At 52.4% G+C, this 27,999-nt stretch overlaps 12 protein-coding genes across 12 annotated transcripts; 5 read left to right on the plus strand and 7 right to left on the minus strand.

Moving 5' to 3' along the window:
• Positions 1 to 1,234: 1,234 nt before the first annotated feature.
• Positions 1,235 to 5,760, plus strand: CC1G_04144 (hypothetical protein; the record flags this gene model as incomplete). Its single annotated transcript, XM_001836779.2, has 9 exons — positions 1,235 to 1,475; positions 1,535 to 1,640; positions 1,693 to 1,990; positions 2,042 to 2,210; positions 2,236 to 2,767; positions 2,828 to 3,330; positions 3,393 to 3,752; positions 3,805 to 4,812; positions 4,877 to 5,760. The coding sequence occupies 9 exons, from the start codon at positions 1,235 to 1,237 to the stop codon at positions 5,758 to 5,760; spliced, it is 4,101 nt and encodes a 1,366-aa protein (XP_001836831.2).
• A 193-nt stretch (positions 5,761 to 5,953) lies between these two features.
• CC1G_04145 (hypothetical protein) lies at positions 5,954 to 8,779 on the minus strand (the record flags this gene model as incomplete). Its single annotated transcript, XM_001836780.2, has 12 exons — positions 5,954 to 6,189; positions 6,250 to 6,402; positions 6,459 to 6,838; positions 6,908 to 7,024; positions 7,092 to 7,359; positions 7,419 to 7,512; positions 7,565 to 7,874; positions 7,927 to 8,145; positions 8,370 to 8,468; positions 8,522 to 8,571; positions 8,625 to 8,658; positions 8,715 to 8,779. 12 exons carry the CDS (start codon positions 8,777 to 8,779, stop codon positions 5,954 to 5,956), a joined length of 2,025 nt encoding a protein of 674 aa, XP_001836832.2.
• Positions 8,780 to 9,467: 688 nt separating this feature from the next.
• CC1G_14521 (hypothetical protein) lies at positions 9,468 to 11,706 on the minus strand (the record flags this gene model as incomplete). The annotated part of the gene is made up of 5 exons (XM_002911473.1): positions 9,468 to 10,047; positions 10,103 to 10,372; positions 11,105 to 11,262; positions 11,338 to 11,583; positions 11,638 to 11,706. 5 exons carry the CDS (start codon positions 11,704 to 11,706, stop codon positions 9,468 to 9,470), a joined length of 1,323 nt encoding a protein of 440 aa, XP_002911519.1.
• Positions 11,707 to 11,913: 207 nt separating this feature from the next.
• Positions 11,914 to 13,203, minus strand: CC1G_04148 (hypothetical protein; the record flags this gene model as incomplete). Its single annotated transcript, XM_001836783.2, has 2 exons — positions 11,914 to 12,350; positions 12,423 to 13,203. The coding sequence occupies 2 exons, from the start codon at positions 13,201 to 13,203 to the stop codon at positions 11,914 to 11,916; spliced, it is 1,218 nt and encodes a 405-aa protein (XP_001836835.2).
• A 143-nt stretch (positions 13,204 to 13,346) lies between these two features.
• CC1G_04149 (hypothetical protein) lies at positions 13,347 to 13,952 on the minus strand (the record flags this gene model as incomplete). Its single annotated transcript, XM_001836784.1, has 3 exons — positions 13,347 to 13,503; positions 13,553 to 13,695; positions 13,764 to 13,952. The coding sequence occupies 3 exons, from the start codon at positions 13,950 to 13,952 to the stop codon at positions 13,347 to 13,349; spliced, it is 489 nt and encodes a 162-aa protein (XP_001836836.1).
• A 1,133-nt stretch (positions 13,953 to 15,085) lies between these two features.
• CC1G_04150 (hypothetical protein) lies at positions 15,086 to 16,249 on the plus strand (the record flags this gene model as incomplete). The annotated part of the gene is made up of 5 exons (XM_001836785.2): positions 15,086 to 15,193; positions 15,246 to 15,406; positions 15,467 to 15,844; positions 15,895 to 16,048; positions 16,100 to 16,249. 5 exons carry the CDS (start codon positions 15,086 to 15,088, stop codon positions 16,247 to 16,249), a joined length of 951 nt encoding a protein of 316 aa, XP_001836837.2.
• A 1,240-nt stretch (positions 16,250 to 17,489) lies between these two features.
• On the plus strand, positions 17,490 to 18,049 carry CC1G_04151 (hypothetical protein; the record flags this gene model as incomplete). Its single annotated transcript, XM_001836786.1, has 2 exons — positions 17,490 to 17,700; positions 17,760 to 18,049. 2 exons carry the CDS (start codon positions 17,490 to 17,492, stop codon positions 18,047 to 18,049), a joined length of 501 nt encoding a protein of 166 aa, XP_001836838.1.
• Positions 18,050 to 18,673: 624 nt separating this feature from the next.
• On the plus strand, positions 18,674 to 19,827 carry CC1G_04152 (hypothetical protein; the record flags this gene model as incomplete). The annotated part of the gene is made up of 3 exons (XM_001836787.1): positions 18,674 to 18,749; positions 18,812 to 19,765; positions 19,817 to 19,827. The coding sequence occupies 3 exons, from the start codon at positions 18,674 to 18,676 to the stop codon at positions 19,825 to 19,827; spliced, it is 1,041 nt and encodes a 346-aa protein (XP_001836839.1).
• Positions 19,828 to 20,030: 203 nt separating this feature from the next.
• On the minus strand, positions 20,031 to 20,987 carry CC1G_04153 (hypothetical protein; the record flags this gene model as incomplete). The annotated part of the gene is made up of 2 exons (XM_001836788.2): positions 20,031 to 20,050; positions 20,114 to 20,987. The coding sequence occupies 2 exons, from the start codon at positions 20,985 to 20,987 to the stop codon at positions 20,031 to 20,033; spliced, it is 894 nt and encodes a 297-aa protein (XP_001836840.2).
• Positions 20,988 to 22,728: 1,741 nt separating this feature from the next.
• On the minus strand, positions 22,729 to 23,323 carry CC1G_04154 (hypothetical protein; the record flags this gene model as incomplete). The annotated part of the gene is made up of 3 exons (XM_001836789.2): positions 22,729 to 22,979; positions 23,062 to 23,145; positions 23,206 to 23,323. The coding sequence occupies 3 exons, from the start codon at positions 23,321 to 23,323 to the stop codon at positions 22,729 to 22,731; spliced, it is 453 nt and encodes a 150-aa protein (XP_001836841.2).
• A 393-nt stretch (positions 23,324 to 23,716) lies between these two features.
• Positions 23,717 to 25,250, minus strand: CC1G_04155 (hypothetical protein; the record flags this gene model as incomplete). The annotated part of the gene is made up of 2 exons (XM_001836790.2): positions 23,717 to 24,228; positions 24,308 to 25,250. 2 exons carry the CDS (start codon positions 25,248 to 25,250, stop codon positions 23,717 to 23,719), a joined length of 1,455 nt encoding a protein of 484 aa, XP_001836842.2.
• Positions 25,251 to 25,404: 154 nt separating this feature from the next.
• CC1G_14522 (hypothetical protein) lies at positions 25,405 to 27,871 on the plus strand (the record flags this gene model as incomplete). Its single annotated transcript, XM_002911474.1, has 8 exons — positions 25,405 to 25,750; positions 26,027 to 26,095; positions 26,257 to 26,403; positions 26,503 to 26,604; positions 26,688 to 26,799; positions 26,954 to 27,322; positions 27,446 to 27,792; positions 27,861 to 27,871. 8 exons carry the CDS (start codon positions 25,405 to 25,407, stop codon positions 27,869 to 27,871), a joined length of 1,503 nt encoding a protein of 500 aa, XP_002911520.1.
• Positions 27,872 to 27,999: the final 128 nt, after the last annotated feature.

Below are 27,999 nucleotides of genomic sequence, written 5' to 3' on the forward strand. Positions count from 1 at the left end.
CAATACTCGGAAGTCCGCGCCGATTTAGTTCGCGAGCCATAAAGACAAACAGATATAAGCAAACTGAAACGGTAAAGGCAAACAGAATCCGCGGTCGAACAGACGAAGCCATCGGCACGGTCTTCCGCGACTCCGTTTGGTTAGCGCGGGTTATGTTCAGTTCTGTTTGCCTTTGGCCTCTGTTCCAATTTGTTTGTCCTGAAGACTCAACCAACCAGTTCCGGGCGATTTTTCGCGTCCAAATTAGCCCGACCCGTGTATGACGGCCCCCGCCGATTTGCAGTACAGAACACGACACCTTATAGCATGGCGCTTTCGTGCCAATTAATCGACGCTAGATTTGGACTTCCCTCGTAAACATCGAAACCGCGAGTCCCTGAACTCTTGTCGCCAGCAAGCGTACCACGGGTGATGCCTGGTTTTCGCGAGGCGTCCGACGTCCAATTTGTACAATTGGATACTCTGCCAGCGATGCGACATGAGCACCGAAAACGCGTAAAAGTAGAAAAACTGTAAAGTAAGTGCCTTGAATCCTTCGGACCCGATGATAGACATTCCTTCCAGCCTTTTACCAGAAAGTCAAAAGAACAGTCGTCGAGACTTGATCTGAGCCTGAAGTCATGGCACACCGCTCAATCCGTAACACGACACGACTGACCCAAAACTCTATACTCCACTGGGATCGAAGTGCGTCACAAAATGCATCGAGGTCGGACGGGGCAGGACGAACAGAGACGTCACAGAGCGCAAACGATTTCGATCGAAACCAGGGGGGCGCGCAAGGAAGCAGTCCAGAAAGAGTCGTGGTGTCTAGGGTGCGTCGTCTAAGAGTCAGTTAACATTATCCATATTGATCCGGTTTTGTTAAGGCGCGTTCTACACAACTATCAGAGCCAATTCGCGTGCACGCATACACATCAGCCGCGTTCTTTGCGCTTCGATTTGAATATCTCGATCGACCAAGAGGACTACGCTCGCAGCCCCACACGATGGTCAGGCCTAACCAGGCCGACTGCGTATACAGCAATCGCAAACTCTCCGCGCGTTAAGGAGGGTAAGTAACGCGACCGAGAAATCGACGACCGGTATCGCCAGGACCCAGGCCAAACCACAACATTCGTCGCACCGTCCAGGATCCTCATAAAAGGTGTGCCCTGTCCCTTTCACGCTCGTCGAGTCGCTGTTCTCTGCACCGTTGACTCGAGCTACCGAGCGCGTCGCACTTCCAACTACCATGAACAATCCTCCCGTCGACTTATCTGACCCGCCCAACTCTTTACCAGTATTCACTCATCCGAACCGAGGTCCCGATGTCGCCGAGGTCATCAGCTTGACCACCCACCCTCTTGTACCTGGTCGAGAAGGGAACATTTACCTGCTATGCGGTAGGGGTGATGCCGCTACCATGCAGAAAGTTCTCGACAGGGCCGTTCGATCGCAATGCCCTTCCACCGCGGCAAACGCAACAGCAGAAGGTGAGTACGACGATCGACGGCTCTATCACCCGGAATCGTAACTGACAGTAGGAGTACAGGCTATTTCATGGTGAAGGCACGCGACGAGCCAAGATTTCTATGGAGGAACATGGACGGGGACCAGGATCCCATGAAAGATGTATTGGTGCTGTGGAGCAAAGCGGGGTAAGCGACGTCTTCGTACGCACAAGAGGCTAGCGCTCACCGTCACTTCCAGGGACAAGCACGACGCAGAAACCCTCAAGCTCCTCAGAGACGCAAGAGACAGACTTCATGGCGATCTCGATGCCACTACCGCAGACAAACCAACATTCGATGCTGCGACCAAATCGTATTCGGGAGGTCTGGCTTTCGAACGTAACACTGCCGCGGTACCCTTGGACGACATGAAACGGGCATATCCCCTCACCATTTCTCATCAAATCGCGCGCGACATGGACGCGCCCCACAAAGCCAGGAAAACGGACGGAAAGACTCTCGATGATCACGCTCGCCTGGTTCGCGATATCGTCCGAGTAGGTGGAACAGAACTGTCAGAACGAAGTTTGCAGCTGACACCGCACAAGGCGGGCGTACTAGCGGGTATCGGAGGCCTCGAAGACGGTTCGAAGGATCTGGCGAACGCGATAGCAGCCAGAAGCGACTACCTCAATGTCCCTCGAATCGGCGATTACCGTAACGCCTACTTCCCTGCCGTCCAACTCAATATATCCACGGCGGTGTCAGCGGACGACAGTGCGTGTTTCCATAATCATGACAGACTCGGACACTTATAACTTTGTTTCCAAATACCGAATCAATCGACGTCTTGTTATTCTTCTCTCCGGCATCCTTGGCCATGTCTTTCCACCTCCCGTCCCACCCCATCCCGATGGTATCGAAACGACACGGCGGTCGCAATCAGCCACCAGCCTCCGGGACGTACTTGGCCCGTTCGGAGGCAACCACGTCGATTGCGGCGATTCGGCTGGAGGCATTACAGCTATGACCAATATGAGTTTCCCTCACCCGGACGTCGAGCCCGAAATCATGTACTTCGGAGACTACAAGGTGGCGATCGTCATGGAGGAATTCGACACCAACCTTTTTAACGGACTTCACTGTCATGGCGCGGTCATTTCTCGATACAACACCACCCGGACCCTCCTTCGCCCCTATCATCGGAACATGATCATTTGCTACTCCCCCAGCAAGTCGTTCGATGTTCCAGGCTCTTCTGCGCAGGGTTCTCTCCCGACCGCGATAGGGAAGGAGCGAGTTTGGCAAATCGCGAGTGAAATGAAAGATTGGGGGTACGTATTCCTCGTGGTCCTCTACTCATCGTATTCCACGCTGACCCCGTATTCCTTAAGAATCGTACCAGCGATCGGCAAGCACGCGTCGGGACAAGCATCATTCGGAATCGACGGCGAGGCTGGACTCTCGGGCGAGGCACACTTTGAACATTTCGTCCGCGCCATGTTACAGTTCAACGCCTACATCGTCAATCAGTTTCCATCGCACTATCTCATGCGAATCGACAAAGACAAGTTTCTGAGCGCGTTCTCGTTCGTTAACGATGAAGGCATTCGAACTGGCTGTAAACCGTGGAATCTGGGACCAGGGTGGACAGGGGCGGACACGACCATTGGAACCAAATACACCCAAGACCTCCGTAACATGCCAGCCGACCAACTCCTTCGACTACACAATTCAGACACCATCACAAACACTCGATACGGCAATACGCAAGTCGCTCAGCACGTTGCGGCGTGGAACCGTCACCTTAAAGCCCAGAGCATCACGATCCCACTCTGCGTTGCCTCAGATCTGTCTGGAATCAATGACGCCCAACCGAACCCGACCCTTCGAAGAAGTGAGGTTCGAATCGTACATTACCAGACCCCCTTTCTGACCATTGTTTGATTATCTCCATAGATGTCACCAAGTCCATTCGCAAAACAGCGGCAACGCATTCAACCGTCGTCGTGTCCCAGGCTCCAGCTGGAAGCAGCGCGTCCGGCGGGCACAGTGGTACTAATGACGACGGGAAAACGGATGGAAGGACGAGCGACGGTCGATCGGCCAGGGCCGGACAGGAAGCATCGAGTGACGAAGTGAGGAAGAACAAGAAGAATAAGAAAGGGGAAAAGGAGAAGAAAGATGGCGATCGGACCGGGAAAGGGAAGGGAAAGGGGAAAAGGGCAGCGGCTTGGGATGCGTATACCACGAGTGACGCGGAAGAGGACGCGGACTCGTCAGAGGAGGTGATCCGCCCCAAGCGTATAAGACAACACCGTAAGTAGTTAGGAGAACGCTGATATAACACCACGTCCTGACCGATATACAGGGAACACGGCAACAGCTGTCAGCCAAGAGGCGCACCGTCCATCCGCCAACGACGAACGCGAGGGCGGCGAACGCCATCCAGTGGGAGACGAATGTGGTCGGAGCGAGAGAGACGGCCCGCAAGACGTAGCCGCGATTGCTGGGAGGATATGCAACAGGAACCTCGTCGAGAACGCCAACGTCGAGATCGAGCTATGCATACAGGAACGCAAGGACACCTCTGGAACGCTTTCTCTCGTCGAAGAACTATTGACGGACCTTTGCCAGCTGCTACGCACGAACGATATCCTGGGGGTTTGGAGATTGCACTCGCGACTCGGTGCCAAGCAGCGATTGTTCGACGTCAGCGCCGTTTGCCACAGAGGGCTCGCTCTTATGGTCAACATGGTGTCATGGCAGTGGCTACGTCGATCGATGGAGAAGGAGTACGCAGCATTCCGGAACAAAGAGGACACCTGGATGGCAGCCTTTATCTCAAAGCTCGACACGTTTGTTTCGAACCCGAAGAAGGAGCTCAAGTTGCACGCGAAGGAGTTGTTTCCGAACATGGTTCACTCGGACAAGACACACGTCCTCGCACCACTCAAGCGGAGAGTGTTCATCACGGAGAGCCTGGACGACTACATTCTACTCATGGAACCCATCTTATTGGACTGGTTCGAGTTCCCCCAATCCCCCACTAATCGGGTGAGGGCCGAATTCTGCGAGGTGGTGGTGGAACAGTTGGGCGCATGGGCGCTTTTCCTTCCCGAAATAGGGTCTATTTGCCACGATATCAAGACCATCACAGCAGGGAAAACCGGTCGGTTCCCGTCCCAGAAAGTGAACACTTGGGTTCAGAGTCTTCGCCCGGCACTGCAGGCGATCGCCACCCCAGAGACAAAGGACTCGATAGAGGAGTTTGGGGGGTTATTGGAGACGTTTTCCCTGGGCCACCTGTCAGCGAGCGTGTTGGACCAGGTGTATGCTAGTGCAGCGCCTGACCGAACGGCACTCGATAACCGTGGAGGTATGTCCGCTTATATACTCCCCAACACATACAGAAACTCGAACTAATACACCGAGATTTCAAGGTGTCGACAAAGAAGCCGTATTCCACTTCCTTCGACAAATCGAGTTGTTGCTACCCCTTATCGACCGTCCTCACGACGCCGCACCCCCGTCACTCGAGGACGGAGACAGCCAGGGAGGAAGTTCCATCACTAAATACGTGAAACACGTGCGCGACAACGGAGACAAGAAACTGCCATTCCGAGACCTGGCGCCATCCAGGCGACGTGTACTCGAAGGAGACGGACCGTTCTCAACCAGCCATCTTCGAACGAGGGCCGGACTGTTTAGCGCAGCGATACACAGAGGGGTGACCCATAACACCCCTTTTTTGATCGAACACTCGGAGATATATTTCGAAGACGCCACCCACTTTCGCGCACGAATCCAGGCATATCCAGACCGACCACGCTCGTTCTTTTGCAACCCATCCGCGTACGGCGCCAGAGCAAATCGGACAGTCGATGTGGCCGAGTCGCTGTGGGACGCAACTGGCGAGAGTGCGTGTAATAGTTGGTTGCTCGGAGGACCCTCCGACACCGTCACCTTCCAAACGTTGTGGGGACTGTTCAGCACCGCCAAATTTCCGACTTTCGGACCCTTGACAGCATACCTGCTCGCAGGAGACTACGCGATCGCCGGCATCGTACCCATGCCATCTTTTGAGGAAATGGCGGCTACCGTCATCTCCCTCAACAAAGGCGCTTTAAAAGGACTTCGCTCACTCGGGTATAGCTGCACCGACCAGCCATCCACGTCGTCGGCTCTTCAGGAAGTTGACGCAGAGATTATTCGCGCATTCAGCGCAGAGGTTCGGGAAAAGATGAAGTACAACATATTCGTACTGGAACATATGCTCTGCAAATATGGTAGATTGTCAACTAGGATGTACAGCGCCACCATGTAACCAGATCCACACCAATTCGTACCGTTTGATGCACGACTTAGTGCCGGATAACGAGCGAGGGCGTAGCGCGCGAGGTATATCAAGACACAAAAGCATATATTAGAGGCACGTCTATATCAAAACGTCGAAGCTCGTTCTATATGTTCTAGGTACCAGTACAGCATGCAGGGCCAACAGAAGAACAATAGAAACTCTACGCGGACACAGGATCGCTGTGGACAACGACAAACTGCAAATTAAGGGACAAGTACGGTGAGCCAGCATTGGCAGAATAGTTAGTGGATATAAGGTAAGTATTCGCAGTGTATCCTACGGACACCAAGCAATACGGAGGGACCTCGTCGCGCGTCCAGATCGGGAATCTGTGAAGATCATCCCAATCGCTGTCGTTGAAAACTTTGTCTTTTCGACGAGCATCGAAGACCGGAACTACAACGAAACAAAAGTGAGGAACCGACGCGACCCAGAATCAAGACGACTGTCACCTACCTTTATCATCGAAAGCTAGCGGCAGCGGGTAATGTTTCCGTTTGATGTTAGAGAGCAATGGATTCGACCCTGTGGGCTGAGACGGAATTCCTTTACCGAATAAACCGGCCTTTTTCGGGGTCGCGACGATGTTTCCGCGGTCTTCGTCTCCAGCTGACACAAAGCGGGTGAACATGGAAATTTCGGACCTCAGTGTAAGTCGAGCCCACCTTTGACACGAGTGGTGAAAGGAATCACTCCTCCGTGGAAAGCATAAATAAGGGAGGTCTTGCCAGCCAAATTGCCAAAAAGAGTCATGGCACGTTGGAATTCCCCGTCGAAAGGGTAGAGACCAATACGATGATCAGTCGTGGTCTTGTATGAAGTAGCGTTGACGGCATCTTCGGTGAGATAGGAGTAAGCCACAGTTCCTGTCATGACGAAACAGACGTTGTTGGACAGGGACCGCTCAGTAGGGCGGTACATCCTAGGCGATGCGTTGAAGAACGTGCTCGTTCCAGTCGACGACGGCTTGATTAACGACGGATCTATCCTGGAGGCATTGGCGTACAGCTTATAGTGTTTCATGGTCAACAGCCTAAATAGACGGCTACGTCGTTACACGAGGTGAGACGAGGTTTGCACAACCGAACGCTACAAAGTGGTAAGAGAGACGCACCTCTGAAGATGATCGGGGCCGCTCCTGTCAATGCAGTCCTTGATCCTCGCCGGGGACAGCAAACTATCATCCGATCGCTCTTTCTGATTCTTAGACGTCTTCTCAAGTAAGACATATCTATCGGCAAAACGTCAGTTCATTCATACATGACATGATACGAAGAGCAATATGGTATAGATCCTACTTCAACTTCGGCAATCCTTTGTAAGTCGGGCGAAGCCAGTCATCGTCGGGCATGGGAACGTCGTCATCGTGTTCGTATTGTTCCTCGTTTTGCTCAATCTCGACGCCTTCGCCGCCATCCTTTTTAATGACAGCAGCAGAGGAATCCGCTGAATCCCCTTTGGAAGACAAGCAGACGGGTTCTTTGCGGCGGCCGTTGGAATAGGCTGAATGTTCCGCAGAGGAGTCGTTTTCCTCTTCAGAAGGCCGCGGGCGCTCTTTGAGAGACACTGAACGATCGGATATAGCAAGGTCTGTTGAAATCGATGCCGTGACTCTACCCTGGTACTCAGGATTAGACGTTTTCGACGAGGGCGTGGTACCCGCAGCTCGAGGTCTGGGTCGCGGGCGGTGAGAATCGGGAACCGACTGCTGGAAAGACCCTGCAATAACGATGTAATAAATTCGATGCAGAGACTAGGGAGTGAACCGTACCACGAGAGGGCGAAGGTCGAATACAAGCACCCGAGCCGGACCTAGGAACAATGGACGCTCTCGCATCGTCAGCTCGGCGTCTGGCGCGATCACCGTGCTCTCGTTTCTTGGTCGGCACGGGGGAGGGACTTCGGCGACAACACGATCCATAAACACGGATACGACGGACTGAAGAACGTTAAACGCATACCTCGCCGCCAAGAACAGGGGCGACCCAAGCCTAGGGCGCTTGCGTCGACCATCCCCGTCGGAATCCGCGTCGAGCTCATTCGCAAGCTGTGGGCCGAGAAATGGCGTCGAGACGGATCGACTGTGGACAGATACATGTCAGGAACGAGCTACAGGACAAGGTATCGACCCACTCATCGATGAAATCGCTCTCATACCGATCTTGGTCCTCTTCGATTTCAGACGGGTCGCCTGCTGACTCCACGGCTTCGTCGTCCACGAAAGGATTGCCGCGCCTCGAAGGAACGCCCTTTACAGAATCGCTGTCGTGCACCGATATAACGTCTCCAGGAGATGCCGCTCGTCTGCGCCGCGGTGTTACGCCAGACGGCGGGTACGGAGTAGTCGCTCGCCTAGAGGCTGTGGGATGATTACCACCTCGACCTTGTTAGCTCTCCTAGAAAGCCGATGAACAAGACACTCGCGACAAAAGTCCAGTTCGCATACCTCCGAGGCAACGAAAAAGAAAGTCCAGTCTTGCTGGGCAATCGATTATCGAAACGACTAGTAAGGTTACGGGAAAGGGAAGAAACTGTAAGCTAACGTAAACGGCGCGCCTTGAGAAAGTAAAGCTCACCCTGGTTTCATAGCATTGACGCATACGTCGTCGTCTTCGTCAGTCAGCACTTCCTCGGGTATATCTTGCATTTCCAAGGCTTTTGAGGAAGGCTTGCGACTGGGAAGAGAAACTCAACGCAACGAAAGGACGATACAATGGCAATTACCAACATTCGTTTACTGCTTCTTACTGGAGTCTCTGACCCCACGTTAGTCTCGTCCTGAAGAACAGGTGAGTGTTCGAAACGAAACATACGTATCTGAAAGTCCCTACATCTAACACAGCGGTCAAACGCGATCTGTCCTCACTAGTTTGTATCGCCTTAGTCCAGGTTGTCTGGTTACAACAATGTATCCGACCTACCCTTCATCTACATCATCACGACGGGGTTTAGAAAGTTTCGAGCTGTTACGGGACGCGGAACTCATTGTGAAGGCGCAGGATTGAAGCTACGCAGGAAGGAACCCGACGAGCGACAGCAAAGGTAGCTGCACTTTCAATTGCCTCCTAGGGGCCCTTTATACCTTCGGGATTGTACGCACGGACCTAACCACAAAGGAAGGCAAATACGACTAGAGCAAATTCCCATCCGTGCCGAGGACCTTGAAAACAGCGAGTATTTCGGATCGAGACGCAGATATACGGATACTCGGAGCGAGTGCCCGTCGATCAACCAAACGCAGTTTAATCTCTAGAAGCGCAACGAGAGGACGCAATTTTAACCATCTTTCAGCAACCATCTTCACATTAGACAGGTATCAAGATTCAAAAGAGACACGTCGGATGTAATCAGAGCGCACGCGGTCTCTTCAAAAAGGCACAGCGAGCCTTTCACGGAACCAAGAACATCGAGGCTTCACTACAATTTCAAACACCGGATTCGCGGTAATAAGCGGGGTGCACGCAATAAATATGCCACTTGTCCACCTTCGCCGCTTACAAATTTCTTACCGTGAATTGGCGTATGGAAACTGCAGCATCAAATCAAGCGCCAAAATCTGTACAATCTAAAGACACCCGACCGATGTGCGGTAATAACATTCTCAAGTAAGCACGCCGTCATGTACTCGAGACTCTCGCCCGTCGGCCACGGTAGCCGAACCATACCCGCTACACTCAATCGGCGCTATCCACATTAGTGCGATGGAAACCCCCGTCTCCCTCCGAGCCCATGGACGACATTTGCGAGGACACTGTGATGCTGCTGACGCTGGAGATCGAAGGACTGATCGATTGCTGGACGGATGGAGCCGCCTCGTCGGTTTCACCTGGCCGAGACTTGAGCTTTTTCTCTCTGGCGATCTCCCTGAATGTTCGCAAGTGCGGTGGCCTCCCGACTACTACAGAACCAGCGCTTAGCGGAGACGACGCTGAAGAGATCGCTACCCTGGTATAGTCGACACCGACGCAAGCCGGATCATCTCTCGCTGAACCTCGATCGAGATCTGCACGGACGGGGATGAACGTCGTACTGCCGTTAATCGACTCGATAGCGGGGACGAAGGCACCGGATCTTCTTTCTGCGTTCTTGTTTCCACTGGTACGAACTAGATCGCTTTCCGGAGGGGCCTGCGCCAACCTGCGTATATGCCCGCTGCTCGCACGCTCCATATAAAGGGCCACCGCTTCTTGCTTGCTCCGGACCTTATCGTGAACAGCATGAGGTATTCCCTGCACCTGCGGACCAGCATCGATCCTGCCATGTTTTCAGTCATCGACGAACGAGCTGGAGCAAACACGCTGACACTCACCAAGTCGGATATATACCCGGAACTAGGCCCACTGATACGACGTACCACCAATTCGTCACCACATTATGGCCCCAAGGACCATGGATTGGATCCCAAGTTACGTGGTTCGGGAAGGTCGCCGACATCGCGTCAAAGTCGTTGCTGTGGACCACTTGAACGAATCCTTTCCTCAAGGCCGCCCGGTAAACATCGTCTGCGTCTGTCTTCGAATCAAACGACGCATACACGCTGACCCGGTTCAAACCCTGGACGAGCGGTTCCGCTCTCGACCTGGAGTAACGTCAGGCTATTCGTGATGATGCGCTCAAAGGAACCACGTTCTACAGACCATGTGTTGAAGACCCCCGTGTCTCTACCACGGACTACTACGCACCAGCGATCCATATGTAGTCTTTGCAATGGAATTCACGATCTAACCTTCCCCAGACGAATCACGACGGGTGTATCCGGCACTAAGGTTGTGGGCCAAACTAGGCGGAACTTGATTGCTTGATCGATGGCGGTTTACTGAAGAGAAACGACAACCTCGCACTCGACGACCCTTCTGATTCCCACCCTAACCTTATACTAAGTGGCTATACGAATACGACTCGCTAAATTTAGACGCCCGGGCTTCAGATAGTGGTCAAGAACATCGAAAGCTTACGTCATTAACGATGTTTTCCCAAGACCCGTAACGATTTGATAGAATCGTACTGGCCCTACGGACACACATACTGTACGTGAGAGGACGTGGTCGAGCCAGCGCATTACAGACCGTAGCCGGGAGCACCTTTTTTTTCCATTAAGATTCAGCAACATATAACGAAGTGCACGGCTACTACATCAAGCTCGAGCGCAAAAACGACGGCGCGTATCTCAACAATTTATCTAATACTGCTTGTACGGGACATTCAGCCTAGTGAACCCTACACCCCTGATAAGTTGGCTTGCTGTGAGGAGCATGGCACTGCGAGGTAAGACTAAGAGCGGATAAAGTGGACGTATGCAACTATGACACACCTACAAAGAGCGTCACATACAGCCGGGACGTCGTCCTCAGCGGCATCCACCGCCATGCCACGTCCATCGAACAACATCGCCAGAACTGACCCATTGGCACCGATTAACGAGCACATTTCCTGCCCCAGCATCCTGGAAAACGACGGATTCAAAGGGTTCTAGTGCACGGAGGGGGGACAATGCATCGACGTTGTTACCGCGTCCATCAATAATCAATAAAGAAACCGACGCACACTCGTCGAGGGGCGAAAGAACACGGCGCCCCCTACTGCTCCGTTGACGCTTGGATTTGGAAGTGGGAACCAACGCAAAGGAAAGTCTCTTATGGGGAGGTCAGGGTCCAGTACCTCCACGTGGAGGATCATGCGACCTCCACTCGTCGATGGGCCAGCAAGCACAGAAGACGCGACGGGCAGAAGGGCGGGGGACTCGGTGTCGGAGGCCCAGAGTACACCAACATAGTTAGTTGTCGGGAAGTTCTAGAACGTGTGGAGGTAACAGACGCAGCGAGGGAGATGCGCGCCCTTGCTCACCTCGTTATACAACTTGGTAAGGGCTTTAATGGCGTCCCCATGAGGAGACAAAGTGAAATCGTGTTTCATTATTGCTTTGGGTTGAGCAAGGACACAGATAAAGGGGAGGGGGTCAACCCTCGATCCACCAACCGCATCTTATATAGAGTAAAGAGCAAGACAAACAACGATGCAAACACCCCAGACCTGTCGAATTACACCTGGTAGACTGTTTACTAACAAGCATCGAGATTCAGCACAATGCCATACGAGGATTCGGGCTATATACCTATCTAATCACACGAGGACAAGTTCGATGGAATCGGAAGCCACTGTCAAAGGGAAATATTTGACCAGGAAGTCTTCCTCTACAAATACAACCATCTCATCGTAATAGACGGGGTCCCAACTCGGAATATTGAAACTACTGCTATAAACGAAATCGAGCTCGACTCGTATCCTACCATATTTTCCCAAGCGGGCTAATTCCGCGTCTAGCACGTGCCATCGCAAGGTATAGATGTACCTCCTCCGAAGCAGAGCCCCGAACACGCACTCCAGATGTAGCACTCTAAGGCGAGGGCAGTCCAACAACCCAACGAAAAGCGCGAAAGCGGATGGGGGGCAATCATCCACGCGGATGTAATGGTAATGCGTGGTCAGCACCAAGTGAACCTCTCGTACTTCAGGTAACATCGGCAACACAGGATCCACACCGGGGCGAGTACGATTTCCTGTGAGAAACACAGAACCAAAGTGGTGAGCGCTGATAATATGGAAGGGGTTACGCAACAAGAGTTACATACTATGGAAGCTCGAAACCTCCAATTCCAACTTCTCTAACGACGTCTGGGCAGCAGCGGTGGCATGATTAAGCACGCGCACGTCGCGGTACCAGGAGAGCCGAACCACTAGCAAGCGTAGCTGGCTCCAATCGAGGATAGAGACGATGGGATCCGGCGAATGGTCGACATTTGCAAGGGCTATACCAGACGAATGCGAATAACGAAAGGCGGTCAAGGAGGGGCGATGGTTCGGATCGGGTCCAGAATCAATCATACGAAGGCCGTCCACGTTCAAGTCCTGCAGGTTGACACAGGATTCGAGGACGGCCTTCGGAACATCCAGTACATGTACGACCCTGAGTCGGATCAAGCTCGACCCAGAGACGCGCAGTATACCGCGGAGGGTGAACCCCAAAGACTCTTCAACGCCCAAGCGAGCGATAGAGAGCTCTGTCGCCCCTCCACCCTCGCACAGGACCGTCAACGCCCTTTTCAGCGCGTCGGAGCGTAACCAACCGCTGTCCGCTCCCCACGAGGAAAGGCATACCCGCTTGACAAGTGGTGCCAAGGATGGCGTGGAGCGAACCAAATCGGCTAAGGCGTCTATCCTCGACAGCAACAAGCGCCCGTCGATGACGTCAAAGTGACCATGAAGGGTTACCCTTTCAAGGAGCAGGCGACGACCAACAATCGACGGGATACGCCCGGACAGCCTGAACGCCGCTATATCGCGAAGCGACCAGCGCGAATGACTGGCTATATGCTCGATGAGCTCGGGTACTTCGAAAGGCTCGCGAGACATTAGAGCGAGGGATAAAACAGCTGTGCCAGGCCAAACGAGGTTATAAAGGCCTCGTCATGGCGGGAAAATAAGAACTCCAGCCTTGGAGCGGGAAGCCGGTGCATGATTCAATCAGTAAACGAACCACAGCTACATACAAGAGTTCATACAAGCAGAAGAGAAGACAGGGATACAGTAGACATTGCCGCGGTGAACTGGTATTCGGGAAGCTCTTGGAATTCCGTAAAGAAGGCTATCGGAACGTCGAGCTTGTCGAAAGCGAGCATGGATTGGATGTCGGCACGGCGGGTTAAAAGTGCACTGAGGATCATTAGACGATCATTCACCGTTAATCACCGCCGACACGTACCGAGCAACACCAATGCAGATAGGTCTGATATCGGCATGAGTAGCGTCCACTTGAAACCCGTTATCGTCTAGCAAAACCACGAGCACATGGCCCTTAACACCTGAATCGGGCGCCATCTTCGAAATCATTGGATTCAAGTTTTCCTAATTGCGACGGAAGCACCGTCAGCCTGCTGGACTCACTGCGACGACAACCCAGTATGGCCACTTACAGTCTCTTTCGAAAGCTCGTAAATGTAACCCGTCCGACCATAGGAGTTAGGGAACTCTCCCTCTCCTCCCATCCTAAAGGTCAGCAGACTAGAAGACGCCGGAGTTTGGTCAAGATAACTGGTCATGTTGATCCCAGCCAAACCGACACGCGCAGGATTGGTACTCGCAATCGGAATCGGCGCCAGCATCGGATACGCCTTGTCTATCGGAAATGCCACCGCATTCACGTAGGGACATCCGGTGGTCTATCAAGGACGATAAATTCAAACTCAACAGTGTGATAACAAAAGGAAAAATTCAAACCACTCGATTGGCGAGGAGGAGGAAAGGAAACAGCAGATTGATGCTTACCGCTATTACATGGGACGCGAACCTGAACGCGGCGTCAAAAGGCGGCGGAACCATTCTACTCGTTCAATCGAGTCGCAAAGAGGAGATGCCAGAACTGACGTCCGAGTTGAAGGCGCTAGCGAGCTATTTAACACAAGGCGCTGCAAAAAAGGACCAATAAAAGAAAGGGTACTTTAGACAGGGGAAGGGGGGGGGGGAGAGGGGACGCGAAAAGAAAATCTGTCGGAAACGATCGCCGACACCCATAGGAACGCAGATCAGAAAGAAACACGCACATCCATCCAAGAAGGAGTGGAAGAGAGGAGGAGGAGGGGGGGGGGAGAGAGGGGGACGGTAACAAGCGATCTAAGGAATAAGGAAGAGAGATAGTGTAACGAGCTGCGTTCAAAAGACCGATCGAGAATACAACCACTGGACACAAACACGTAAAGCGGTTAAAATATGCGTCGGTGAAAAAATTAAAAAATGAAAATAAAAAAGACAAAAAAAGGGAAAGACGAAGAAGAAGAAGACGAAGACAAGAAAAGCCCGTGCCTGTGTCTAGTTGATAGGAAGCAAGTATCAAGTAATTACATCGATACCTACGCCGTTAAGGTCCGATATCCGTGGCACGACGATGGACGTAAACATACAACTAAGAGACAGGAAGGAACTAAGGAAAAGACAGGCGCAATCGAAAGAGGGACAGGGAGTAAAAGAAACAAGAAGCGACACAGAGAGAGAGGACTCGAGCACAAGCGAGGATGTATAGCCAAAAGCGGACACGGTCTGTTCGGGCCGTAGGACGGCAGGGCACATCTAGCGTTTCTACACACGCTCCGCGTGTCCATTCCCCTGCACGTATCCACCTCGAGCACAGATCGTCGATGACCATCAAACGGTGTTAGCTGTCGCCCAACACCGTCAAACTCGAATAGCCGGGACTACAAATGTGCAAGGACTGTTCGAGCACTGCTCCAAGCGCTTCACCATGAACGTCCACTATCAGACTGCATCCGCAGCTGCAGAATTGGAGCAGCTTGCCCTAGAGCGAACAGGTCATCGCCTGGCAGGCCAGCAGCTGGCCACACTGGATCATGTAAGGGCCAGAGGTCCTCCGGGCGAACACACACTGACAAATTCGCCATCAGAAGCGCGTACACTCCGAACTAACGACGTCGTATTTCGCCAACGACAGAACGTGGAGAATGATCCAAAGGTCAGACGAAGGACCGACTACGAGCGAGATGGTATGGCACCTCCAAGGAATACTTATGAAGAAAGACTTGCCGCCTTTCGACGCGGCCATCAGGTACGTAAGAAAAAAGAGCTCTGGGAAAAGAGAACGAAACCGACGCCTATGATAACGCAGGCCCAACATGAAAGCCAAAGCGAGGTACCTTCGACAAGGCGTAACGATTGGCGGATTCAGCACGCCCACCTTCTCGCGTGCTGCAGAGAACATATCGGAAATATACTCCGTTTTCAGCAGATGCGTCAAGGAGGGTAGTCTCGCGCCTTCCGACGTCGTAACAACCAGTCCCAACGGGGTCAGCATATCGGCTTCCAATCGATACTTCACGTCGAGGTCGGATGATCCCCAAGGACAAGCGTATACCATCGGGTTCGACATAGACCCCAACGGGACACTAACGCAAGTCGCCGGGGACAGGTACTTCTACGGAGAAGACAACATAGTATATTACCTGGAGAAAATAGAGAACACGGAGACAGGAACAGGGAATGCTAGGTAAGGCCACCCTCGCCGACTAACGAGACGGGAGCTAATGCAAACTACAGTCTTCAAAGCAAAAGCATTGGCCCAGTAAAGATCAGGGAAGGGGACATCGTCGAGATCCAAGTAACATTCATGCTCGTACCGATGAAGGGAAACAAGTGGAGAATGAACGCCGTGCTTCGCTGTATTACAATACTCGACGCGTCTTTTGCCCTCGTAGGTACAGAGTGTCTTCTCTTCTACTCAAGGTGATAATACCCGGAATAGGAAGCCACCAGACGGTTATCGACCAACGCTCCCCTCGAGGTTCTGGAGCCACAAGTACGATTGAAGCGACGAATAGGGAAGGACATAGAAGACGAACAACAGGAAGACGCGCGTTCCAACAAATTTCAAAGAATGAACGTAGACGGATGAGAATCAAATCTAGAAGGGCTCTGCACCAACAAGCCGACGAGCTGACAGATAAGCTATCTCGCAGTTAAGCTATATACTACGGAAGAATACACGTGTAGTATACATAGAACTCTCGCGAGCATTACATCGAGCAGAAGAATACACGTGCGGATAACGCAGAACTCGCGCGAGTATTACATCGAGAACGAGACGAAGACGAAGAAAAAGGAAAAAGGAAAAAAAAAAAAGAAAGAACGAAAGTAAAAGGTCAAAATAAGGGAGGGGGGTTGACAAATAAGCCGAAATCCAGAAAGATCGAAGAGGCGGTAATAGGGCAGATAAAGCAGCAGATTATCCCAATGCAACTTCGAGGAAACCGGGAACAGAGGGCGGAGGACCTTCCAACACCTTCCAACAGGAGAGAGACAGGGTGGACCGCGATCGTCGCGCTACCTGTCCTTGCTGACCTTGATTCCGTCCACTAGTCGAACACATAGGAAAGCAGCACGCAGAAGGCACAATAAATCGGTACAATGAATCGCGATGTCACCTGGACTCCCACTCGCACTGTCTCCAGGGCGAGCTCGTCTGGAATGCAGCGGCAAGGCAGCGGATAGCGGAATTAATAAAGTCGGGGACTTTAAAATTAACACACTATATATTCAGGCGCCCGACCCCGAACGAAAGATCGTATACTCAATGACTACTGAGCTGAATTCTAGAATTAACGGATGACGGGAGAAACCCGCTCAACAAGCCCAGGAGACTCGACTCTGACTGGAAGGGACGCTCAGAGGAGAACCAAATACTGGACTGCTTGCGATTGATGCCATCAAACGACGAAGCAAAGCGAAGGGAAGGACACAGTACACAGCAAAGGTTTGGCCCCCCCGCCAACGCGCTGGAAGTACCTGGAGGGACGAAACAGGAACTCAGGAACCACATATAACTGCCCAATTATCATGATTACAGTTGACTATCACGTATTCACGTCGACTCGCGGGGTGGCGAGCAACGGGAAACTAGATTTAAGCGCCCGCAGTAGTCGGAGGACCGGTGCGTCCCACTCGAAATCCTCGAAATTGTAAGACAGTAGAAAAAACCGTCAGAAAGGCCCCTCACGGCAGTGAAAAATACACGGACGAGACAGGGGGGCAAAAGTCAAATTGACAGCGAAACGAACAAAGTCGAAACCCGCTCTGAGTGCCTTTAAAAAGCCCAATGGAATAGCAAACACAATAGACAAGGTACCCACCCGATCATGCCTACCATCCCCAAAAGACTCCCGGCCCCCCTCTTCCGTCACATCGAGCCACTGGAGGCGGCCATCGCCCTTAGGGTGCTACTCACACAACTCAGACCTAACGAAAACTCTCCAGAATTGATAGAAGCGAAACTCACCGCAATCCGGGACAGCGCACCGGATTTAGATATGAGGAAAGCAGCAGCAGCCTTATTTCCAGGAGAAATCGGTAAGAAAAGGACGCCTAATCTAAAGTTAGTCAAGCGCGCGAACTGATCCACCGCGTAGACGAGATCGCCTCCCAGCTAGTAACCGCCGATAATCCGGAGGAAAGAGCTCGCCTGGAGGGTATCATCGAGTCGAGGGTCTGGTTCAGGCGGTGGATGGACGCCGCACGAATTCACAGGAAGACGGCACCACACTCAGATCCAATCGCTGCCCAGACGGTGAACCGATTTGCCACTTCCAAGCTGAAAAAGATAGAAGAAATGCTCGCCAACGTAACCAAAGAAGACGAAGCATTACAAGCGGCGAAGGTCACATTGGAGACAGTCATAGATCTTGGGGAACAATCGTAGAAAGGACTGCGTCTACTACCTATCCGTTGTAATGTAAACGTGCCGAGTGCATGTATTGGACGAGTTCGTGCTTAACGCGTCAAGGAATACCATCGCATCGTACATAATAGTGCGCAGGATGCCAGCCTTGAAACAACCCGTGCTCAGGATGCCAGAGAAGTTCAAGAACCCGGGCGAAAACTAATCAGCCGCACCCTTCCACCCTGCGTGACCACCGGTCCATACGAACACACTGTCACTGAGAGTGAGTCTCAAAGCAGGCTTCTGCACAAGAAACACAGCGTGAGTCGGTAAAAAGGAACACTGAGCCGGCACATCGGACCTAGGTGCACTCAAACAGGCAAGCAACGACGTTATGGCAGGGGAGGGGGCGGGGAAGGAAAGACTCGCATTAACCAAACAGGATACGACAAGACACGGGGGCGCACGCATTAAGGAACAACTCCAGGTTCGCTAGTGTACGTCAAGTGAAGCCAAACAGCGTGCCATATATATCATAAGAGTCCACAGGCTATAAAAAACGACAGCGATAACGCACGGATTCCATACTTCAAGAACCTGCCCGTTCCCTGACCCCAAGACCCGTCGCGTTTCCAAGCACCAGTACTATTTCAAGTAGCCGCCATGCCCAACAGAAAAGCGAAGAAAAACAAGGGCAAAAAAGGGACAGGTCGTCGCCAAGACAAAGCGTCTGATGCATGTGAGCCCAAAACGTTTGACCTCTCTATCCCGAACGAAGTAGCTCACAAACCGCTGACATAGTCTGCTGGGCGAACTTACCCCTCGAATTAAAGGAAGAGATATTGAAGTACCTGGATATCAATCAACTCCTCAAGCTCGAAGCCGCAATGGGCCTGGAAGACACGCCAGCCGCCAGCTACCCGCCAACCGAAGCAGCCCCTCCCAAAGAGATGTTTCGTCGGATCGCTCACGCTCTCATGTTATTCGACCTCGACATTCATCCCATGATGGATCTGATGCGCCGTTACGACGCCATCATATCGGGATCCTGCGCCCTTGCAGTCATACTAGACAGCGACTTCGTGCCCAACGACATCGACGCATACGTGAAGACAGAGAGCGCGTCACCCTTTGTCGACGGCCTGGTCAGAAAAACCAAGTACGAACGCTCGTCCCACCCGAAAGACACCAAGATATACAAGGGCCAACGCAACGGGATCGTCAAGAGCTATAACCTCGTACACGCGGTCACCGGAAAGAAGATCAACATAATCGAAACTGGAGTCTGCCCCATCTCAACGGTATTCGCGTTTCATAACACAGTGCTGATGAACTTCATCGCCTACTGGGGCGTAGTGTGCAGCTATGGCACCCTCACATGCCGAAGGATAGGCCTAGTAAACAGCACCAGTTTCAACGAGGGGAGTAGCAAGACGATGGCGCCAGCGACAGAGGAAAGTCGACAAAAGTACAAGGCCAGGGGAGTGAAGATGATCTGGAACTACCGAGGGAGGGAAGACGTGCGTAAATCATGGGCCGACATCAGAAACCACGTATGTGGAGAATGGGAGTACTGCCCCAAGACCAGCCGAAACCTGAACGACTCCGGAGTGGCGTGTCTTGTATTTCCTGAATGGAGAGACAAGGAAATAGAGATCACAATGGTCCATTGGCGCCTAGCATCGGAAGGCAGGTGCAAAATCGATTTCGGGATGAAATTAGGATGGGTACACAGTTCCGAAGGCCAATGCATCTGTACGTCGGTGTCGTATTCTGGCCCCACGTACGTTACTGACGACATCTCAGGGTTGTTATAGAGGAGTCAGCAGATCCGCAGTCCCTAATAAACAGCTTGTAACAGTTTTCTTGATTTCAACGATAGAGCTCCACACCGTGTTCGATCTGTTCCCCAAACGTGTATTGTATTCGTGCGAATAGAACAAGCCATACACGAGTTCGACGGGCGTAGGCTTGTGAGAGAGTCCAGACAACAAACAGACATGCATGCATGCCAACGGACCTAGAAACCAGTCACAATACCTGCGAGGCAGGAGAGGTAAGTAAGCAATCCCGAACAAGGTAAAAAGAGGGGAAACGACCCACTAGCACGGCGACCGTCCACGTCTTCGAGCCAGCCCGGGCACGGAGCCAGCTCTCGACAGCACTCTCCATCATGGGCCAGCTTCCACGAAACCGAAGGGACACCTTGCAGCATATCGTCCGATGTATATCCTGGGAAAGGCACCCACAGCATACCTGGATCCAAAGAATCCCTGGTAGTCTGAGGACAATACGCCCACGTACCGCAATGGTGTTGCGATAACGCCGGAGTCGACGTCACCGCGCGATCTTGAGACGCAAAAACATCAACAAGGTTCGCATAAAGACGAAAGCCCCGCCGTCGATACTTGTCCAAAGCTTGCACCAATGCGGGCCTTCGTACCATCCTTCCCCGGACACAATTGATTACCCCCACACCCTCCAACGCGTGGCGGGGATAGGCAGACCCGACCCCAGAATGCAGCACTACATTCATGACGAGGGTGCTATGAAACCCCCATACCACCGAAAGGGGCGATCGGGTGCTGGCCTCCACGACGTTCAGCGACCGTCCCGACAAAGGATCCTCCAAAAGGCGGACCGTGAGCATGGCGGTTCCGCCAACAAGGACGGAATACGCGACATCGGGACCTCGTGCACGAGTGAGGACGGTTTCCTTGGTGTACGGTGTCCGGGTAAGGATATACTTGAGAAGGCCAGATAGGCCGCTGGAATTAACGTAGATGTCGATGTCGTTCGGAACGAACGACGAAGGTCGAGGCAGGATAACGGCGAGGGCCGCAGAGCCGGAAACCACCGCGCCGTGCGTCATCATACACGCCCGGAAGTCCTTGGGATCCAAGGAGAACCGGACTAACAACGCTGTAAATCGAAGGAGGAGCTCCTTGGGCGCTACGCGACACCCAGCCTGCGCCATCACGTTCAGTTCCTCCGCGTTCAAATGCCCTAGTATTTCGTATCGAAGGTCCGGATGCAAGGTCGAATACAGAACTGCGAGAGCAAGGACAGGTACACAATCAACACACGATAAAAATCGCCAGACTAAGGAGTCAGCGAAGGAAAGGAGACTCACATGGGGTTGCCTCCATCTAGGACAAGCGCGACAGTAGCCACCCTGACCGACGAGAAGACTTTATACCCTGCAATGAAACGCACGGACCACATAGAAGACGCCATCCAAAACAAAGCGCCAGAAGAACGAGTTGGACGACGACCATGCTCCCGTTAATTGCAACACGGACCGACCAAGGATGTAAGTCATCAACATGTGTGTGTGTGTGTGCCATCGATCAACAGCGCACAAACGCGCGGGAAAGGCGATGTCGACGGGGAAAGCCGATCAATGACGTATGAATTCGTGTTCCCCTACTTAGCGACAACCACATAACATGACGTACAGCAACACGGCGCTTATTACGACACGAGCGCCGACGAAACAAGGTGAGACCGCTTCAACAAAGAAACCCGTCCGGCCCGCACAAACGCGACTAGAGAAACCTATCTCGATCTACTCGCCTATCCCACGCTAGCTGGGTCCTCAAATAGGCCCGTTGATAACCTCTGGCAGTCTCTCCAGCGGTCACAGTCCCCCCCCCCCCCCTCATCGCATCATCGAGACCAAATGGCATCCAGAGTGCCCGTCAGCGGATTAGAGTTCGACCTCCTTCGCCCTGAGCTCTTTCATTCCCAATGGGTCCGGATAACGTTTAGAAACCAACTGAGGATCGGGGGTCCGTTTGGAACCTGCTCGAGGTGTGAAACGACGTTCCAACGTTGCGAGGTCCTGATGAATATCATGGGTAAAAGGGCAGCATTGCACGCAAATAAAACGAATTTTCTGACGCGTCAGTAACAGGGTGCAAAGCGTGTATTCTCGCGGGCGATCGATGCTCTCACATCGACGAAGCCGCCGTCCGCTCGATGATGGAAAGACTGAAGTGTTCCCGAGAACTAGCAACTTGGTACATAGGAGAGTTCAACCGCCGAAGAAAGAATGCCGAGAACGACGCCTTCCAACAAGGAAATGTAGCCATCGGCCTCAAACACGGTACGACACGCCATATACCCAGCGCGACTGACATTGGAACTGAGGAACACGGTATCAACAGAGCTAGAAAGGTTCAGAGAACATCTCGAGGAGAGGATGGATCTGCGATTTCCCGTCACAAGGAAGGATAGAGCGGCGGCCAGGCACTTCATGCTGCTCGACCACCTGACCTTCGTTTCCGCTGCGAGTAGGTGACCATTACCATATGCGGCGTGTCATCCCAGCTAACCGAGTATCCAACAAGGTCATCAAGTAAAAGAACGCGAAATAGCTATGCTAAGAGGAGACCTTGCGCGGGTAACAGACATCGTGAAACACGCCGTGTGTGATCCCAGCAAACCGGCTCACGAAGCCGTGACAGAGCTGCAAGCCATTCTACGCGAAACCACAGACGATCCTAGACTGTATGTGGGATGGACCTATCAAGGATCGATGGGACACGGCGCCACTTGCTGAAAGATCCGTACTACCACCTTCTTACTGCCGGTGGGAGGGAGACATATAATAGAGAATATATATAGCAACCAGTGTGAAGGCGAGGAGTCCAACACCGATCCATGGCTAAATAGGCTATTCGTATTGAGACCGAAACACGACTGATACATGGCCTCTAATTTGCAACGCCGCCGCCGGCATTCATACCGTCCAAAACCCGGCTGTACAGAGCCTGTAAGGTGGTGCCTGCACCTCCGTAGGCTGATTGAAATCTGTCCTTATAAAGCGAGAATACAACGCTCGCGAGTATCCAATGATTCGATAAGTCTTCGTCCTGGTCAGGGTCCCGCTCTTCTAAAGCGGCATCTTCGACCTGGCGAAACAAATGCACTGCAATCGCCAACAAGTCGTACAAGACCTTGCTATCTAAGTTTAAAAGTATGAGCACGACTATCCAAGCAGCAAACGTTCACAGAAGAAAAAGATGAAAGAGACGGCATCGGATTACCTTGTTCAACTATATCCAATTCCTCATTCAAATGGCGGATGATAGCCCGCAATTCAGCAGCCTCGGCCACGAGCGACGTCGGTCCTAAAAGCCAGAGCACAGGTCGACGGCGCACAGCGGAGAAACCAAAATAAGGCAGCGCACCATCCACTGCGTCCACAGCGACTGAAAAGGCGGGCACCATGGACGATTCACTATCCGTCAAATGCGAGGAGGTCGGGACCCCGTCTTCGCACCGCGCGAGGGAACCAGAACCAGACATGGCGAAATAGTAGCAAAGGAGACACAGAACAGCAAGAACGCACCCCCGCTTAAATAGTGAAACAAGTCCTTCTAGTCGACGACCACGGTTCGAACAAGACAGTCCACACGCGGATCAAGGGACACCAATAAAGTCAAGACTGGGTAAAAGTCGAGATCGACAATACACTGTAATACGGAAACCAAGGGACTATAGACCGTAACGCGAAACCGGCGACAACGAGCCGGAATCGGGTATACAACCGAACGCGGGCATCGAAACGCTAAACAGAAAGGGCAATCACAACACAAGAGAGGCGCTGGAACGACAAGTGCATCTATTACTCCTTCACATTCCCTATTCCTCGCTACCAAGCAACGTATTTAGCCGGATATCAAAACGACAAGCAACAAGCTAGGTCCACGAAAAATCGATCCGCGACCGAGCAGACGGCATTGAAAAAAGAGAAGGAAGCATGCGCGCGATCTGGGACAACGTCAACACCCCGTACCGAAGTTCGCCGACATTCCTGGAGGTCTGGATGTACTGGTGAATCAAGAAGGCTCGGGCACGCTCTCCTTGGCCCCAGAGCATAGTCTGCGAACGCCCGAAGTTGCGAAATTCCAAAGCGATCCGGAGACTCGGGAAGATGTGCATCCGAGCTCGAAGCGCGCTGTCCAAAACCTCCCAGTCGGATGACGCTGCGAGGAATCGCATGAAATCCACCTTCCAGTAGCTCCTGTAAACGATGCGGACTATCAAGCGCTCCAACAACGGCGTATTCAACGAATTCAAGGCGAAGACAAGCCCCTTCCAAGGATGCTCCCGAACAGGGTGATCGCTGGAGTAAGTGACGACCAGGGCGAGATCCGTGAGCGCGTGGAGCGCAGGAAATTGGGTGGAACGAGGGTATTGGCGAAAATAACCTAGGGAGTCAAACGAGTCAGGCGAAGGTAAAAAATTAAAAAAATTAAAAATAAAAAGTAAAAACAAGATATAACGTACGATCAATGGTAATACCCGTCACGTCCAAAGTCAGAACACGAAGGCTACCAGCAGCCTGCTGCAGGACAGCAAACAGCATACTGTAGTCATCGGCGTGATCGGTGCGAAAACTGCCCTCCACGAGCTGACCCAATTGAACGTACTGTCCGACCACCTCGCAAGGGCTACCATAGTACGTATCCGCCTGAACCACCTGCCGCGAGTACTCCAAATGCCGGACGACTGGACGCCTCCCAACGGGAGCAGGAGGAACCGCCTGAACAAGACTGGATACGGTGCGACATCCGATGGCGTGGCAGAAGACATTGGTGAACCGAAGCTGGGAAACATGCGATAATGCGTAAAACACGCGAGGAGATAAGAAGCGAATGTTGGAGAGGGTAACTGAAAGGACAGTCGGGGGAAGCGATGCGAAAATGGTTGTGTGGAAAAGGCGACCGTCAAGACCAGTTCGCCCGTGTCCGACGACAGAAACGCTGGTCAAGTTGGTCGCGAAGGTGTCGTCCCTGCGAAACAAGTAGGAGACCAGCGCAATCATCGTTTCGTTGGTCAACCACCAAGTGTCACGGCAGGATGAATGGATGAAGATGGATCGGATGTAGGTTTTCAGCACTGGGCGTCGCTGGAGCAGTGCCAGCAGGACTACTTTGCGCCTTTCAATTTCCGCGCGTTTGCGATTACGATTGTTGCTTCGCCGTATAACCACGTCCCTGTAAAGGAACGGCTGAGCGATGGCGGCGCCGAACTTGGACGTGGCGGCGAAACACGCCAGAGACACGAATTCCTCGCTTTCAAACATCAAACGGACGACAGACAGCCATATCTCCGAGGGAATCGCCGTCATCCGCGAGGGACGCTGCACGCCGGAGGGCGGTCGAGGGAAGGTCGGATAATGAGAAGGAAGACATGATGCAACGAGCGAAGACGTCTGGTCAGATGTCATTGAGGGAGAGAGGGGGGTTAGGAGGGAGGGAGAAAACGATCGAGTGCGAGCTTTTTAAATACAGGAGCTCTATCCGGACGCAGACAAGCCACAAAAGAAAAAGGGAGGAAAAAAAGAAAATAATAATAATAATAATAATAATAACAAAGGGGCAATGGGAAACTCACAGAAGACAAACCGAAGCGCCATTATCAGAAACGAGACAACGCAGAGTACCATCCCATCTAGAAACCGAGCTTCATGCGCGGCAAAACCAGAGGATTCGATTTCCAGTCTCGCCGAGTCAGAACGCGACGCAGTGGCGGCAACTCGGGAGACACCGCAGCAAGGACACCTGAAAACGGCAGAAGCGGAAGACAGGAGAGCTACAAACGGGAGAAGCAGCCACGATTTTCCAGCAACAACTCCGAGAGCAATAAGGGTAATCGACAAAGAAGGAAAGTGGACAGCAGATCACGATGACGTCGGACGAGAGCTCGCACCACGCAGCAGCAACGTCGGTACGAAGGAACGCAGCACTGGAACACGGTGCAACCCAGATGTAGCAAGAAGGAACAGGCGGGCGACACACTGCATCGCTGGCACGGATAAATAAGCAAGTGTCACATTAGTAAGCACTTATCCAGTTAACTTCAACGCGGAAATTAGACAATGGAACGCAGTAAACCCCGCAGCCCATATTCGCAGTGGCAAAAAGGAACAAGCGGATAACACACGTCGCGGCAGATACAGATAAGCAAATGCCACGTTAATAAGCGATTAATAATTCATTTTAGACCAAAGCAGCAATACTGCGCACCAACGAACCCTATTAGCAAAACGATCCGTTCACCAAGGTGGTAATTGTAGGCACACCAGATAAACGTAACGCAGACCGGCACGAACGAGGAGATGGATCGAAACCACCTCACTCGATAGAACGAAGATATCCGCGCAAAAATAAAGGCGGAAAGGAGTGCATCAGATGGACGCGGAGGGACAACTTACGAACCCGTAACCGCTATAGCCCGCGAGGCGGAACGCACCTTCGGCGGTGCTGCCGTGATGCTCGACCTCAACAAAAGGAAAGAACAAAAGGAAAGAACGGCAGGGGACCATACATCTAGGGCCACGAAATCACCCACGAGAATGACGGCAACTCGCAAGGAGCGACGTCACAAGGAGCGAGAGAAACGAGCGATTCGCAGCCAGGGAACAGGGACAGAACGCAGAGAGAGCAGCCGTTAGAAAAACAATTAAAGCAATTTTATAGAGGCAATCGGCGCGCACATCCGTCCATATCACGGAAGAGGAGTACTCCATCCGGCAAGACCGTTAAGGGAGGATGCAAAGAGCAACACGGTAACCAAAAAAGGTAAGAATGTGCTGTACCCAGGGTGGAGATGCGATATATAAGCCTTCAATAATGTCGTGCTCAGTACTTCCTTCGTCTACCAGACGCAGGACCAACACAAGAGAAAGAAAAGAAAAAAAAAGAAACATCGGACCAAAGAGATGATCACGCCAAGCGGTTCAAAGCATCCAGGAAGAGCCGAGCTCAATACTCCGTGTAAGCGGCTGGCCGCCCAGAACACACCGACCACCGCTGACTTCCAATAACGCGCAGTTAAATGGACCGATCTCCCTCCCGAAATCAGGCTTGAAACGACGTCACACATGGACTTAAACCAATTGATCAACCTCCACCGGGTCGACCAAAACAGGGAGGAGGCTGAATTGGAACTGCATAAACGGGTTTCCTCGCTGTTCTCCAGTTTCGGACTAGATACCACAAAGACCCTCAATATGATGAAAAGACACTCAGCACTGGTATCCGGTTCCGCTGCTCTCGCGGTCGTCATACCGGGTAGTATAGAGCCCAACAACATCGACATATACGTATCAACCCACAGCAAGAACGATATCATCGAAGAGCTCGCACGGGATACAAGGTACCAAGAAGTCACCCAGGAAATCGGTAGAGCCAAAGGAATCGCGCACTCCAGATACATCCTCGCCTCGAAAGGAGTCCTATCCAGCACCTACATGACAAACACGCAAACAGGCCAACAAATCAACGTAATGGAAACCTTGTACGAACCTTGGACAGCAATACTCGCCTTCCACTCCACTGCACTTATGAACGCCATCACCTACCAGGGTGTGGTGTCTACATACGGAGAGCTAACCTGTAGATCAATCAGCGTATATAACAGCTCCGGGATCGCCGAAAGAACCGAAAGAGGACCTCTTCCACACGTGCAAGCGATATGGAAGAAATACGCGGAAAGGGGGCTGGCGACAGTGTGGAGTTTGAAAGACAAAGAGGTATCCAACAGATGGAAAGCAGCACGCCGACACACGTGCAAAGAATGGTCGTACTGTCCGCACACGAATCGCACCACCATGGACGAGGGAGTGATATACTTGAACTTTCCAGAGTGGAAGGGACAAGGAGTCGACCTACCTTTCATCGAGTGGAACCTAGCATCCAGCAAGAGATGCGACGGACGGGAATGCATAATACTGGGCGTCGTCCGAAGCAAGCACGGCCAGTCGATCCGTGAGTTCCGCAGCAGCTCGTCGTTCAACATTCACGGCACTGACAGGGGAAGGGGCGTCATTACGCAGTGTTCACCTAGAAAGCCAAACTTTGCCGATACACGTAAATGTAATAGACAAAAGAAAAATTGAAAAATGAAACTCCTCACGTCCGATAGAGGCCAATCGCCCACAACACGAGTCGAACTCGTCCCCGCCGTTTACCCAG

This window comes from Coprinopsis cinerea, assembly GCF_000182895.1.
Source record: "Coprinopsis cinerea okayama7#130 chromosome 4 map unlocalized cont3.4, whole genome shotgun sequence".
Classification (NCBI taxonomy): Eukaryota; Fungi; Basidiomycota; class Agaricomycetes; order Agaricales; family Psathyrellaceae; genus Coprinopsis; species Coprinopsis cinerea.